Source organism: Mirounga angustirostris, unplaced genomic scaffold (assembly GCF_029215605.1).
Source record: "Mirounga angustirostris isolate CCGP_5_RB_7025 unplaced genomic scaffold, mMirAng1.0.hap1 SCAF_1, whole genome shotgun sequence".
In the NCBI taxonomy this organism is placed as follows: Eukaryota; Metazoa; Chordata; class Mammalia; order Carnivora; family Phocidae; genus Mirounga; species Mirounga angustirostris.
The window spans coordinates 63,643,001-63,659,505 of record NW_026991709.1 but is presented as its reverse complement, the minus strand read 5'-3'; the positions used below and the strand labels follow the sequence as shown (position 1 = coordinate 63,659,505).

General features: G+C 40.2%; 1 protein-coding gene across 3 annotated transcripts in view; it reads left to right on the top strand.

The window, feature by feature from the left end:
• The window catches only part of IGSF11 (immunoglobulin superfamily member 11), a 206,243-nt gene that overhangs the window by 64,238 nt on the left and 125,500 nt on the right, over positions 1-16,505 (top strand). For 2 of the 3 annotated variants that reach the window (XM_064593552.1, XM_064593537.1), the window contains exon 1: positions 3,563-3,842. The exons of the other annotated variant lie outside the window; for it this stretch is intronic. In XM_064593552.1, the coding sequence (XP_064449622.1) occupies positions 3,791-3,842 (52 nt within the window). In that variant the 5' untranslated portion in view covers positions 3,563-3,790. Of the gene's footprint in view, positions 1-3,562; positions 3,843-16,505 lie in introns of those variants that run through there. 3 annotated transcript variants of the gene reach the window in all.

The following is a 16,505-nucleotide window of genomic DNA, read 5'->3' as shown; positions in this document are numbered from 1 at the left end:
AGAATAGAAGCTGGTCTAGGATTACATTTGGATTTGGATAATCCATATTTAGATATTTAGAAATTGACCATATTCTCATGTCATCAATGTTTTCAAGCCAAAATTATTATTATACTATATCAGAGTCTTTTACTCTAGGGTTCCTGGTCCCAGACATTCCCCTCTCCATTTCTTCCTTGGTCACATAGACCAAATATAGCTCCCTTAGAGGTGGGGGTGGCACCGAGATGGCCGAAATTTTATGGGCTACTTATGTGTGGGTAGGGTGGAAGTGGTAGGGGTGGAGTGGAGGGGGGAAAATACTGGGGCGGCAACAGCAGTGTTCCCCAGAGACAGCTTTAAGACACTATGGTTTATATAAATTTCTTCAGGTGTTGGTTTATAAAGAGATAAAAAGAAAAGATTTCATGGTGTGGTAGGAAACAACTATAGGATGAATGTCAGAAGGCCTTGGTTTCAGTTTTGCCTTGGTATTTACAACCCCTTGATCTCTTTGAGACTCAGTGTCTTAATATGTGAAGAGGGGGTAATAATACCTGCCTTACCTACCCCCTGGGATTGCTGTGAAGATCAGAAGAGATAATATATGTGAAAACATTTTGAAGTTTATAAAGTATTATACAAATGTAAGATGTTATCTGTTGCTTTAGAACTTAGAATACTTAAGAGATTTAAAGAAATCTACTGCGGTCATACAGCAGATTAAGATGAAAGTGTTGGTGGAACTCATCATTACTAATAACAAATTTACTCGAAATACATGCCCATGGTGTTATCTCTGTAAATTAAAAAGCACATTTTTTCCTCGTTTCTTGTGAGAGTGTCCTTTTGGAATGCTCTGTGAACGGCACTTAGAGTTTCCAGTACTCCCAATCTGCTTCCTGTGAGTCCACCATCTACCATCTGCCCCCGAGCTTCTGGGCAGCCAGATTCCTGCTTGAAATCAGATCATTCCCACTCTCCCTTCGGAAGCTACATTTCTTTTTCTGTGAAAAGGGCTACTCTTCTTAATAACTCAGCAGCTCCTGTTGGTAGAAGGTAGAAGTACACTATGGTGACACAGAGGCAGGAGAGGGAGCTCACTCTCTCTGATTCATGACCTTGAGTATATATCCCATGTACAACTGTAAGTTTTTTAAAGGGTGGGGGTCATATCTTATACTTAATGTTTAACCTTCAAGTTAACGGTGTCTTACATAAATACTTGAATAGATGTGCTAAGAAATATATCAGGCAACTTGCTTTATCAGGGCTTTTCATCCTAGATTATTAGATTATTTATTTAAAGAATGAATATTCTGTCTCAATATTTAAACCCGGGGTTATAGTGAAGACCTGTTCTGATTAGCACATGCCATTTGACAGCTTCCTTGCTTTTCTCTTTATATTACTCTTAAGCAGGTGCCTGGGTGGCTCAGTTGGTGAAGCGTCTGCCTTTGGCTCAGGTCATGATCCCAGGGTCCTGGGATTGAGCCCTGTATTGGGCTCCCTGTTCAGCAGGGGGTCTGCTTCTCCCTCTGCCCCTCTCCCTGCTTGTGATCTCTCTCTCTCAAATAAATAAATAAAACCTTTAAAAAACCTATTTTATATTACCCATGCCCTATTTGGGACTGGATTTGAATGTGGGAATATGTACAGGACAAAACAAGGAATTGAATTGGATGGAGAAAGAAAATCTAGTCCTTGTTGTGGAATTTAAAAGAATGAGAATGAGCCCAGTGATGAAATCACAGTTGAAATTTTAAATTTCTGTTATTAATGTCAAATAATCTATACTGTCATATTCTTTTTTTACCACTAGAGATCTGGTAAAGGATTCTAACAAATTAGAAGTAGTGGGCAAAGTTGAAGCATCTTCAATTCATAATCAAGCTATATCTTTTTAGGATATTGGTGTTAAAGGTGATTGGCATTTCTTAATATGTTCTCTCTCTCTTTTTTAAGATTTTATTTTATTTATTTGAGAGAGAGAGTGAGAGACAGAGCACAAGAGGGGGTAGGGTCAGAGGGAGAAGCAGACTCCCCGCTGAGTGGGGAGACCCATGCGGGACTCCATCCCCAGACTCTGGGATCATGACCTGAGCCGAAGGCAGTCGCTTAACCAACTGAGCCACCCAGGCACCCCCCCCTCTTTTTTTTTTTACTTAAAATTATAACATCACCAATTTCCAAAAAAAAAAAAAAGATGCATCCATAATTCCACCATCTTGATACTGTTGTTTTTACATTTATCTTCCAATCTTTGTCCAATGTATGGGTGTTTTACATATTTGCCTTTCTCCTGTGCATACTATTTTCATTCTGAATTGCCCTGGGAGTATTATATGTGCCTGATAGGGGCTCAAAATTTCCGGGGGCCCCCAAGAATCCTAATCTACGCTGCTGTAGAAATTGACCAGAATGGTTTGATACTCCTCCGGGGAAAGTATGTTCCCATTGGAGGCTGAAGCAAAAAGTGACTATGGGCTGTTAAGACACCAGAGATCCAATGGAAAAGGAATGAAGATTAGTTTTTATAAGAAGAGAAGAAGGCAGATATTTAAGTAAAATAATTTCAGATGCCAAGAAGGTCTCTCTTTCCACCTAACCAAAACGAACAGGAAACAAAAAATAAAAACCCAAAGTAACAATCACCATAATAAAATCACCCTCTCACTAGTTAACAACTAGTTGAAATTAGTTTAAGAAAGCCATAACAGGGCGCCTGGGTGGCTCAGATGGTTAAATGTCTGCCTTCGGCTCAGGTCATGATCCCAGGATCCGGCTCCCTGCTCAGCGGGGAGCCTGCTTCTCCCTCTGCCTCTCTCTCTCTGTCTCTTATGAATAAATAAATAAAATCTTAAAAAAAAAAAAAAGAAAGCCATAACGTTTAAAGTAGCTAATTTTAAATATTAGAAGTTGAGATAAGCTTTACTAAAAGGGCAAGAAAAGATGGTAGTGTCTTTGATAGAAACGGGGAATAAGGAGCATGGTACAGCCCTTATGCTCTTTTAAGGAAAATAAGGTAGTGGGTGGGTGTTGGGAGAAAAAAAAAAAGCTATGGAATAGAACAAACCTCATCAATTCTTAATTTTGCCAGAATCAGAATTTTGCCAGATTACAGAAGAGAGGAAATGCACAAATAGAAATAATCTGAAAACGGCAACAGAAAAGAATCTTGCTGGGCGAAGGTTGTGGAAAGTCCTTCCTAGAGGACTCTGGGGATCAAGACTGACACCCCTGTCTGCGGAGTGGTTCAGGGCAGGGGTAGGCCTTGACTGCAGGCCAGGAGGGCGTCCTCCGGAGGGTCCCCAGCGGCGCTCACCGCGGCGTGCGGGGCAGGGGGCGGCACCGCGCACAGGTGGCCGGGCAGCGCCAGCTGCGCGCCGCGCTCGCTCCGCGGGTGGGCCGCCAGGCGTCGCGCGGGAGCCGCGGTTGCCGGGGAGACCGAGGAGCAGGGCGAGTGGGCGGCGCGGAGCCGAGGGGAGCCGGGCTGCGGCCGGACTAGCTGGGCGAGAGTTGGGGGGAGTGGCTCCCCCGGCGGCGCGGCGGGCCGTCGGGTCCTGGGGCAGCGCGAGGTGGCCGCGGCGCTGCGGGACGAGGCCGGCGAGCCCGGGACGCGCCTGGTCGCAGCTCAGCGTCGGCGAAGCGGGGCGGCGCGGGAGCTCCACTTGCCTCCGCTGTGCGTCCCACGGTCCCGGCCCCTCCGGGCGGACCCGACTGCCCCAAGAGCGCCGAGAGCCCGGCCCGCGTCTCCGCCGTCGCGACGAGGAGCCGGGCGGGCGGCGGGCGCGCTCCCCGCGGCCCCGGGATGACTTCTCCGGGCTCTCCGTTGGCGCCTCTGCTGCTCCTCTCTCTGCACGGTGAGTAGCCCGAGCCCTCTGCTCCCGGTGGGGCCAGGCTGGACCGGCGGGCCCGGGGAGAGCTGTGTCGGGTCCTGCGAGCCCAACTTTGCCGCGGGCCATATCCGTCGCTGTGGGCCGGGACTCACGCACCCCCCCGCGCCCCCGTCCCGCCCCCCGCGCGGCTCAGGTGTCCCAGATCCGAGAGGTAACTGCACCCGCTGCTCGGCTTCCGCTGATCCCGGACCGGCTTCTGACCCCGCTGTGCTTTTTAAGTAACCGCTCCTTCACTTACTGGGTCCAGGGAGAAACAGTATTTAGAGTCAATTTCCGTTATCCGGTTGCTCCAGGAAAAATAGAGGTGCCTTTAAAATAATCGAGAAAACTTTAAATTGTAGCTTTACCATAACCTTTAACAAGCATAGGCAGGTTTGACTGAATATGTGATCTTTGCTTTAAAAATAACTATACAGTGTGCTACATTATGTTCGAAAACAATATATTTTTTGTACTCTAGCTTCTTCCCCAAAGCATTTAAATTGGCTTACAGAAATACGTAGAGTGTAACAATATTGGAACAAAAAGACTAAACGTGTGTTTAATTTTCTTAATGGTTAAAAAAAAAAACGATTTCATTTTCTACTATTTAATCTTTCTTACATTTTATTTTCTATGAATAGCCATCATATTTAACTCTGATTTTCATCTTATACAGTGCCTTTTTCTTTTGTGAGTGCACTGTCCTTGGAATCAAGTTTTCTGTCCCATTTAATTGATGAGATTTATTCTGAAAATTTTATTTAATGAGCAGGCTCAATGGTTTATGGAATATTATGGTTAACCTTGTTTATTTCTGGAGATATCAGTATGTTTCCCATAGTTTTGTGGCCTTATTTGAACTGATAATGTACCCATGGATCTTGAAGTAACTTCATTTTAGTCGACTTAAATTTTTCAAATTTATTTGGTAGGGGAGAAGGGAATACAAAATTTCATATACTTTTTCCATAAATGCCAGTGAAGGAAATAAATCAAAATTACAGGTAACTTTCTTGGAGTTCAGTAGGTATATTTTTGGTGATGATGTGTAGACAATAATTAAGTGACATGAGTATGTGCTTCCAAATTAATTTTGTCTGGTTACCCGTTTGAAGGGGCCGGCATTTTTCTCTGTCCTACTTCTTTCAAGTGTGAAATAATTAGACTAAATGAGCTTTTTTGTACAATTCCTTGGATATAACTGAAAAATGGTATATTACTATAAGAGCTGCTGAAATTTTGCTAAAAATAATCTGTTCTTAACCTTCATCTATTATAATAAATGCTGCTCTCTTTTTGTTAAATAGCATTTGTGTATAGTTTGTTTTTGAATTATTAGGCAGTACTTTTAAAGAGTTGATGTAATTTGCAGAAGGAGCCTTACAAGGTCACCTGATTTGTTTCCTTTCCTTCAGCAGAACTATTCCTCAGCTATCCTAGGATGTTTTTAAAGACTTCCAAGGACAATTCAGCCTTCATGATAATCTATTCTGTAGAAGTACTTTTCACTCTCAGAAATGAACAGTTATGTTCATGTGTTCAACAAATGTTTACTGAGCCTGCCACTCTGAATTTGGGTGTCTGGTAGGGAGGGATGGTGGGAGGACAAAGATGCACAAGAGATTGCAGCCCTTAAGGAGTCTGGGGTTTTAAAACAGGCTGTAAGCATGTAAAATGGTTAACGACACAAGGAATGTATGATGAGTACCATTTATTAATGGTGATATCAAGGAAGACTTGATAGAAAAGTTTACTTTTGATCTGGACTTTGAGTAGGAATTCAACTGGCTGACATGGGAGTGGTTGGGCCTTCTTTCCTAGTCAAAGGAACAGCCTGGGCAAAGCATAGGAAATGGAAAGTGCAGGGGCATATTCTTGAAAGGCCAAGTGTGTAGCTGCCAGAGCAGGAGATGTGTGCAAAGGAGAAAGGGCTAAAAAGTTAGTAAAAGAATAGTAGAGAGCCTTGAATGCTGAATTTGGGATTTATTCAGGAGGCCATGGGAAGGTCACTGTTATCAGTTTCTTCAAGATGGAGAGGGGGAGGAGGGTGAACAGCTATTGTGTGCCAACTTGTACCTAGCATAACAGTCTCCAGGAGAATACCATGTCCTGACTGCCATTAAGTTCTTCAAGTCAAAGGCAAAGTTGTTTTGAATGAATTAGGGCCCATCCCCAGGACTTTAGAATGCGGGGAAGGGGTGGAAACCTGAACGAAGTGGCTTCATTATGAAGGGGGAAAAGACACGGAATGCTAAGTAGATAACCAGTGTAGCATTGGCTACTATGAAGTCTTGAGGCACGAAAGGTAGAGAGTCTCTTACATTTTTGAAAGAAAATGGATATCAAGAGATTTCTGTTTTTATTTTTGTTTGCGTTTCTGTGGAGTAACTTCAAAGGGAATTTGAACTGAAAAGTTGACTTCTATATAGTCCTACCAATAGGTTAGATACATCTGAAGCATTTTTTGTGCTACTTGTGATTCATTGAAATAGCAGATAACTTTCCAGAATCTGGAAAAATCTGTAAAAAGAAAGAAAAGATCACATAAAAATGAAATGAAAATGAAAAGAATTACGAGCCTAAATGTTAGAACTGAAAAATTTCTTGTGAACTTTGATTTCTTAACTCTAACTTGAATTATGTAACTGCTTTGGCAGGATTCACTTTTTAGTAAAAAACCTGTAGTTTGACTGACCTACATGAAAGGTGACAGCCACTGGATGAAAACTTTAGAGAAATTAAGCATAATACACTGTATTTTCTTTTTTTTTTATTCTTATGTTAATCCCCATACATTACATCATTAGTTTTAGATGTAGTGTTCCATGATTCATTGTTTGTGCATAACACCCAGTGCTCCATGCAGAATGTGCCCTCCTCAATACCCACCACCAGGCTAACCCATCCTCCCACCCCCCTCCCCTCTAGAACCCTCAGTTTGTTTTTCAGAGTTCATCGTCTCTCATGGTTCGTCTACCCCTTCGATTTCCCCCGCTTCATTCTTCCCCTCCTGCTACCTTCTTCTTCTTCTTCTTTTTTTCTTAACATATATAGCATTATTTGTTTCAGAGGTACAGATCTGAGATTCAGCAGTCTTGCACAATTCACAGAGCTTACCAGAGCACATACCCTCCCCAGTGTCTATCACCCAGTTACCCCATCCCTCCCACCCCACCCCCCACTCCAGCAACCCTCAGTTTGTTTCCTGCGATTAAGAATACACTGTATTTTCAATGCGGACTATTGAGGAAGGAATTTAAACATTAAATCACCAAGTGCTTCTAAAATGTTATGCTTAGAACTGTTGTCAGACTCATGGTAATGATGCAATGGGTAAAGATTTTTCCCCCCAGTAACAGTATGTGGCACATTTTCAAATGTGTTTTCACACTTTGATAGTGGAAGCATTTATAATGAAAAGTCTCATTTGGATCTTCATACTTAAACCATGTGATTTAGTGCCAAACAAGGTGATCTGCTGGGACACAGGATTCTTTAGTTGCGCTGAGTTCTACAGAACAAGGGACTGGAGATACTAGCTGGTTTGGGGAAATCATGGCACTCCCACTGAAATTCTCATCTACATTAGTTCATTTAGAATAGGGATTCTGAATTTATGTTATCTACACTAGTGATATTTTAGGCAGTTGGAGGTAGGATTGCTGCATTTCTGGTAGTCCCCTCACTTCAAGTACCCCCCCCTCCTTTGTTTGATAAGGACTGTCTGGCACGCATGTATCTCACCCTTGCATTTTGAGAATGTCCCTTAGACCATCTGGAGGCTCTGATATCCTCCTTCAGTTATAATTGAGAGTAACGGGTTTCGGAGGGGTTGTCAGTTCTTGGGTGGTGGTCAAAACACCATCTGATTTGAGGTGAATTTGGTGTTAAAAGTGGAAAGTTAGTTACTTATTAGTTAAGCTGATTTACCTAAACTGTGGATTTTTTTTTTCTTTCTATTAAAGTTTGGGTAATTGATTCCCTCTGTACCAGGTTTCCTACCACCTGAGAAAGAATAGTTTACATTTTGAGGATTTAAAAAAAAAATGAAGTCAGCCAAAGAAATAAAATCTGTTTCCTAATTTCACAAATGATAGACTCAGCCATTGATCTGGTACCAGTTCATCTTCACCATCGTCAGATACCACAGAGGTGCTGTATGGTGGGACTCTGCCTCACATATGTATTATAGAAAGATCATATTTTAGCAAATATTATTACAATTTTTATGTTTTTAGAAAAGGATTAAAAAATACAAATTTACCAATGTGAGAAAAAGGTCTGCTCAATTAAAAAAAAAAATTCTTAGAGGAAGTCTACTTACTGGTTTCCCTTCATTTAGCATTTGATCTTGAGAGGTAACAAACTGATGGTATTAGATGCACACTTTTATCTTAGAAAAGAGTTGCCAGTAAAGAAGTTGAGACACCAGAAGCACTGAGTTCAGGAAATTCTTGTACTATGTAGAGTTCTTTGGAAGAATCTTCAGAGAATTGGGTTAAAATCAGAAGCTGTGAATGATAGTGGATTGGTTGGAAATTCAATGCTGTTTTTTCATCAAGTTTCACAACTGTGTAATAACACAGTGTGACATTGTAGATGTAACTCAAGTAGAATGGGGCCACTTCTAGGCCAGTTTTGAAAGACTAATTAATCTAATATTTTTAAAAATTGGAAAGAGGTTTAAATTTTTCTGAAGTTTGTTGAAGATCACACCAGTGGAAATTTTTAACAAATGTCCTAGTTTAGAGAGCCCCTTACCCACCTTTGTCTAAAGCCTCTCCCTGTTGACAGTAGTTGCTCATGTGAAAACGTCTTTCCTTTCGCTCCCATATTCTCACTAATGTTGATTCTTTCCTGCCCTCTTTCCTCCTCATCTTCTTCCCTTTTGGAGGATGTTACATTGTTCTATTAGCATCAGGTTCTTTTAAGGTAAATACATCTAGCCATTCATCGCTCGTTCCAATGACTTAGCCCTACCTATTTCGAGGATATATCAACCCTGGAGTCCAGCAGGCCAACCAGGAAGTCACTTTCGAAGCTGGGCATTGTTGAGGATATGTGAGCATGTGGATGTAACTCTATGCTGGTATTTTCCCCTCGTTCCATGAAGTTAGCTTTATGATATAATTCAGTGTGTGTGTATAATATGTATATGTATATATGTATATTTTCTCTAAAAGACAGTACCATACCTGGCACAGAGTAAGTGTTCAGTAGATACTTGAGAATGACTGAGTGGTTACTCATATAATCGGTAATCCTATGTGTCTGCAGTACCCGAAAAGAATCCCCTCCCCCTGCTTTAAGGAAAAAGAATTTTTGCTAAGGATTTTTTAGGGATTTAGTGTGACTGTGTCAGCTTCAGTTTATCTTTAAACCTTAGTGTATATTTTGTGGAACAGAGGTGATAGAAATTTATTTTCATAGACTTTTTAGATTCTATGACTTTGGAAATTAATTTAAAAATATAATACAGATCTTTTGACATTGATTTTTAGCTTATTTTTAATCACAAAACTTTGAAGTTGTCTGTGTTTGAAATATTTTTTCCTAAGGAATTTCTGAAGGTGTTGCTCCATGCAATAAAGAATGACCTTGGACCTTTGGGTGTTCATTTAGAGCCATCAAGTTTCCCATTTCCATGCCTGGTGTTCTTCGTCCTAAGGGCCTGTATGTCAAAACTAGTCTCCCAAGAACGGAGATAATTAAAATAACACCTGTGTAGTCTAAGCTCAGCCTCCCCACCCCCCCACCCTCTGACATTATATATACAAAGTACTGGAAATGCTTTTTTAGAAATAGGAGCATTAGCTAGATGAGCCCCAAGGGGAGGCATCATAGCCTGCTCCCAAGGGAGATTGCCGGTTGTGCTCCCCTCCCACGGCTTCCCCTTTTCCTGCAGGCTACCCATTTCCCCCCCGAGTTTCTTCCAGCTAGGATTCATTCCCTCTGGACAGTCCTCTCAGTCTGCAGTGATGTTTGTATCTCCTGAAATGTCAGAAGTCTTCTACTAATCATAGCTCCATCCTCCACCATGTACTCAAAGATGCCTTAAGTAACATCAGACATCTTTTATAATACTTCATCTTGGTTTCCTTGTACCAGGTCTGTCACTACCTGTTTCACAATTTCTGTCAGCTCCACAGGTCAGGATCATTTGCCAGAAGACAAAATACACGGCAAAAACTGAGGGTGAAGTGTAATAAACATCACTTGTTGCAGAACACATTGCAGTCAGGCTAGCATTTTAGGCTTTCATTGGTTAAGAAAGCTTGTAGTGCATATCACTTATGCATATTGTCTGTGTGTAAATGCAGATTGCCGTAGGGTTGCTGGGGCTGCGGGTGGTGGTGATCACCGGGTGGTCAATCCCAGGACCCTGGGATCATGACCTGAGCCCAAGGCAGACACTTAACGAGTGAGCCACCCAGGCGCCCCAAAGATCCTCAAACTTTTGGCCTTAGGATTATTGGGGCCTTAAAGATTATTGAGGACCATGAAGAGCTTTTGTTTATGTGGATTAAAAATTAAGAGTGTTTAGAAATAATTATTAATCAATTTAAAAACAACAATAAATCCATTGTATATTGACATAAGTAATATATTTTCATGACAAGGAAGAATTTTTGCCCAAACCAAAAAATATTAGCAAGAAGAGTGGCACTGTTCCAGTTTTGGAAATCTCTTTAATGTCTGACTCATTAGATGGCAGCAGGATTCCCCTATCTGCTTCTGCATTCAATTTATTATGATGTGTTGGTTTGGTTAAAATATATGAAGAATATCTGGCCTGACACAATATGTAGTTGGAGGAGGAAGGGGTATTTTGATAGCATTTTCAAATAATTTCAGATATTCTTTGATATTTACCAAAACTCAATAAATAGTAGTTTCTTAAAGATTGATTACCATGAAAAATTAGAAACCATATCAGTAAATATTTCTTGCTCTGTTATTTTAAAATTCATTGGTGTATCTTGCAATTTGAGTGGGTCTTTTATTCCTGCATGATTTTTTTGGTACACTGTGCATTGATAATTTGGAAAATATTGGTTCCTCGATACAGATTTACAAATGTTGGCATACATTAAATTGTAGAATATAAACAAATCACATTTGTTAATATCAGCATTGATCTTATCAAAGGAGCGTTTAAGTCTTGGAAAGCTGTTAAGCTACAATGGCAGATACAGATTTTGTAAAATTTCCCCAAATTTTATCATTGGAAACACATAGCTGTCATTTATTTCCCTTGAAGGGACAGGCTTATTTTGTTCACTTTTGAGAAAATGCCTGCCACATACCTAAGTCTGAATAATTGTGGTCTATGAGTTGTTCTTTCAAGTAAAAATGCTGATTCGCGGGAACAGCAGCTAGTTCATTCAGCTTTGTGCTCCAGGAGTCGCAGCAGCGCTCTTCGGGGACGGCCGTTTTGCCTCGGCCGGCGGCATGAGTGACCTATGGCTCATACTGCCCATTTTGCCACACGGGATATTATAAAAGGTCAAGAGTTAATAAAATTACTGTTAGTGCTTCGTCAAAGGCGTTCGTTAGTGAAACTGGATTTTTCCATTTTCACTGGGAGCCGGGGATGGCGAAGGCCGTGCCCGTGGGGGCGTTCAGCGCCAGGACCTCGACGGTGCCAAGGCGGGCCGCTTCCCCGCCGCTGTCTGCAGCGTCTGCGCGAAGGTCAGCGCAGCAAAAGGCACAGTGTACCGCTATTAAGAAAATGGCTTTGGGGCGCCTGGGTGGCTCAGTCGTTAAGCGTCTGCCTTCGGCTCAGGTCGTGATCCCGGGGTCCTGGGATCGAGCCCCGCATCGGGCTCCCTGCTCGGCGGGAAGCCTGCTCTCCCTCTCCCACTCCCCCTGCTTGTGTTCCCTCTCTCGCTGTGTCTCTCTCTCTCAAATAAAGAAATAAAATCTTTAAAAAAGAAAAAGAAAAAGAAAAAGAAAATGGCTTTTACCTCACCGATTTTCTGGACGGATCCCAAGACCCCTTTGGGTCCATGGACTGTACGAAAACCCTGGTGTTACTATAATGGGATGTTAGTTTCTTTCTTTCTTTTTTCTTGAGAATTGTTTTTGAGACCGATAGCCAATAATTATCGCATACTATGTAGGATGGTATTAAATGAAGTATGCATATATTATTTAAGCACAATAAACTCATTTAAAATTCTTTATTTTTGTCTTTTATATATGTTTTGAATTATAGGAGTCACATATCCTAGGCGTAAAAATTCAAACAATGCAGAAGTGTTCAAGAATTGACTCATACCCTACCTCCACCCACCAAATTCTCTGGTTTTTCTGTGCATTGTTCCAGGCCTTTTTCTAATGACAAACAAAGTCTGCATGTACATGTACTTTTTTTTCTTTAATGAGGCTCTTTATGGATCACATAGAGGACCATTTACATTTTTTGGAGCTTTTGTTTACCCTCTTTATCTAGAATCTGAGTTCAAAATTCAGTTGTTTGTTTGATTGCATTTAGTAGGAAAATAATCATAGCCACTAGGTAGAAAGTGTGTGTGTGTGTATTTTGTATGTGACTAACAACCACCATTTCACCAGATAATTTTTCATGAGTTACTCGTATTGTGTTTCAAGTCAATTTTATTGAAGTATAATTAACTATGGTAAGATGCTCCTATTTTCAGTGTAATATTACGTAGTTTTGATAAATTTATGCACCTGTGTAAGCAGAGTCAAATGTAGAAATTTCTGAAAAGTTCCCTCGTGTGCCTTTGCAGTTAATTCCTCCACTCTTGGGTCTAGTCAAATGTCAGTTTGTTTCCGTAAGTATACATTAATTTTGACTATTTTACCTAAATGAAATCATATTATTTGCGCTTAAAAAGTACAGACTTCAGGTTTTTTATTAAAAAGATCCATGTTCATTTTGAGTTAAACAATACAAAGCAGGAAAAAAGAATATTTCAACATATCATTCGAAACCACATCACCCAGATATGTCCATTTTAACATTTGATGATTATGATTTATTTCTTCATAAATGTAGATAATTCCTATCATTTAGAACTGTTTAGGTGCTTACTTTGTTCTCTGAATTAGTTCATGTTTTCACTCCCTATTTCTATCCACACCGAAGGAGAATTTGTATACGCATGTTATTGAGTCAAAATGTATTTCCTAGAATTTGTTAGAAATTACTCCATATCTTCTGGCATTGACTACTGTTGTGGTGAAGTCTGAGATCAGTCTAGATTTAATTTTTCTCTCTTGAGGGTGATTGATTTTTTGTACCTGGATGTCAGAAGTCTTCCTTTATCTTTATAGTTCAATAGGTTAGTTATAATTTATGGTGGTGTGCTTGTTTTTATCAGTTTTTTTTTCCTGTGAAATATTATATCTTTTCGATCGGCCTACTCACGTCTTCCTGCATTTCAGATCTGTTTTCCTTTCCTGTATTTCTGGATATTTCCATATCTTATATTTGGTATCTTATATTTGGTATATTATATTATCTTATATTTGGTATCTCTTATCTTATATTTGGTATCTCAGACACTATCTGTATATTATTTTTGTCTGTTCTACATAATTTTATTTTTAAAATTTTTAACTCAGCTTGTTTAAACTGAACCCAGTTCACTCATTTTCTCGTATTTTTTTTTAAAAAAACGTCGTATGTATCGTTCTATAACTTATTTGTAAAACATAATAATTTAACATGGGTATTTTTCCATCTGTTACATGGATCTACCTCGTTCTTTTTAATGATCATTTAGTATATCATAGCATGTATATGCCATAGTTTATTTAACTGTTTCTCCAGTGCTTGCTTCGGCAGCACATATATTTAACTATTTCTCCATTGTTGGACATTTATAATGTTTTGGATATTTTTTTTAAGTAGGCACCACGCCCAGTGTGGAGCCCAACTTGGGGCATGAACTCATGATCCTGAGATCAAGACCCGAGCTGAAATCAAGAGTTGGACACTTAGCTGCCCAAGTTACCCAGGCACCCCTATTTCTGATTTTTTGATATTAATGATGATGTAGTGAACATCTTTGTACATATAAATTTAATAAAATGATATATTTCTAAAGGTCTAGCATAAAGTCTGGCATTAAAAAGAAAATGCTTGGTTAGTGGCAGTTACTGTTACAAGGGTTGGTCAGCTCCAACTTGGGTCAGAAGGTAAGAGTTCTGTATAGGGAGTACCAGCGGGAAGTGTGGCCTGGGGTGCATCCTACAATTCTCCAGGCCTGCTTTCATTAAAAAAAATGAAGGAGTTGGATGAGGTAACCTCTTGTTCTTTTCCAGCTCTGTAATCTCATGATTCTTTGACTTGGCATCCAAGTATCAAGACTATTGGCAATAATATAAGTTGGAGAGAATATATGGCTGGTTTTAACATATTTACAAGACTTGCCCTATTTCAGGGCAAGTTACTTGACTTTTTCTCTCCTTTTCCCCATCAATATAATGAGACTTTCTTTAATTCTAGGAATTAAAACCATCCTTGTCTATTGTGGAAAGATTATAAAAAGTGGTTTCAAATATAAAGAATCTTATTTTTAAATTGATTGTTTTCATTATTTACATAATTACTCTCTTAAATTCTTTATATCATAGATCTTGTATGTGTCAGGAGAGGGTCAGTAGTGATAAGCAGACTATAAACATGACAGAAATCTTTTTGTCACAATCACTGTATTCTGGTCCTTTGTCTTGATTTCTATGACTTTTCTCTGCCTTTTTCTTTTCTTTTTTTTTTAAGATTTTATTTACTTATTTGACAGAGAGAGACACAGCGAGAGAGGGAACACAAAGCAAGGGGAGTGGGAGAGGGAGAAGCAGGCTTCCCGCCGAGCAGGGAGCCCAATGCGGGGCTCGATCCCAGGACCCTGGGATCATGACCTGAGCCGAAGGCAGACGCTTAACGACTGAGCCACCCAGGCGCCCCTCTGCCTTTTTCTCATAATGAGTTTTCTTTGTCTAAATTTTATCTGTATGAGGTTACATGACAAATACAGACATTTTCATAGTGCTGTTGTTGATTGAAAGTGGAAAGCTTATGAACTTTTTAAAAAGATTTTCTTTCTTTGTTTCTTTATTTATTTAATGTGCTCCAGCAGGGGGATGGGCAGAAGAAGAGGGAGAGAGAAGGGCTCTTGATCTCATGACCCTGAGATCATGACCTGAGTTGAAACCAAGAGTTGAAAGCTCAACTGACTGAGCCACCCAGGCACCCCAAGCCTGTGAACTTTTTAAAAACAAAAACCAGGGAGTTTTAGTCAGGGAGATAAGGGTACTTAAATGGAAAGCTTTGGGGGGTGTGGTTAGGGCATGCCTGGATTCTGACTCTAGGTTTTATGTCATTAATGGTGTTTCCCAGCTCTTTTCTTTGCATTTTCACGGAAGAGAATGTTTTTATACAAAGCTCGGTTGTCTCCAAAATGGGCAAGAGTTAGTCACATTGGCAGAATTTTCAAAATAATCCAGAGATTCATAAACTCACTGCCTACTATGTTATCTTGGTAAGTATAGTTTGTTTTCAGATCATTAAAATTTTCCAAAATAGTTATAGCAACTTAAACATGATTCGTTTTCATGAATATATTTTCTGAAATTGTGATTTTTAATGCTTCCTAATTTATGATTTCAGTGTCCTCAGAGCAAGGCATGTTTTAGTTGCCCTTTGATCAATCTGTATTTCTGGTTTCCATCTTAACATTTATACTTCTTTGGACAAATTAATTGCTCTCCACCCCACCCCTTCCTCCCTGGTTACTTCCAGTTCAAGGGGTTGAGTTTTCTTTCTCATTAATAAGAACGTGTAAGGTTGTGAGCCATGGAGACCTGGACCAGCACGGTCTCTTAGAGGCTTTAATTCCATAATGTCCTTGATCTGAGGAAGCCGCTCAGTAATCTCTTCACAATTTCTATGACCAAGCCATCTGCCTGCATTAAAATAAATCAAATCTGCTTACTCCTTCAATGTCTAACAAATATTCTGTAAACTGATGATGAAGACCATGAACACAAAAATAATTTGCAGTCTTGGGCACTTCCTCTGAATTCTTAGCTCAGATTCTCTTGACATAGTGGAAGTTGGCATGCCAGCTTTCTCTTTGACTTGAGTAAAGGGTAGTGGAAACTTTTTCCCTACTGAGCGTGGCAGGGGAAGTAATTCAGCTTTTCCATATCTAGCTTAACCTTCACAAAGCCTTTCCTTGCCCTTCTGCTTCATCTATAGCAGCTAATTAGGTAAACACACATATATTATCTAATTTTAATACGGCAGTTTTCACGGATGGTGGAGATATATACATATATTTAGATCTCAGGCAGACTGATTTTGTGTCTGGCACAAGCTTCCGCTCTCGGGCAGACTCTGGAGTCTGTGTGGACTGTGGTGGCATCATGCTGTACAAATGTGTGATCCTGTGGCCTGTTCCTATGCAAAAGAGTTCGTTTTTTCATATCTGAAAATGCCCGAATCTTGAGAATATTTCTTCTCAGTTTTCTTAACTTCACTCTCCTTTCTTCTTTTTTTTCTTTTTAAGATTTTATTTATTTATTTGACAGAGAGAGACACGGCAAGAGAGGGAACACAAGCAGGGGGAGCGGGAGAGGGAGAAGCAGCTTCCCGCGGAGCAGGGAGCTCAA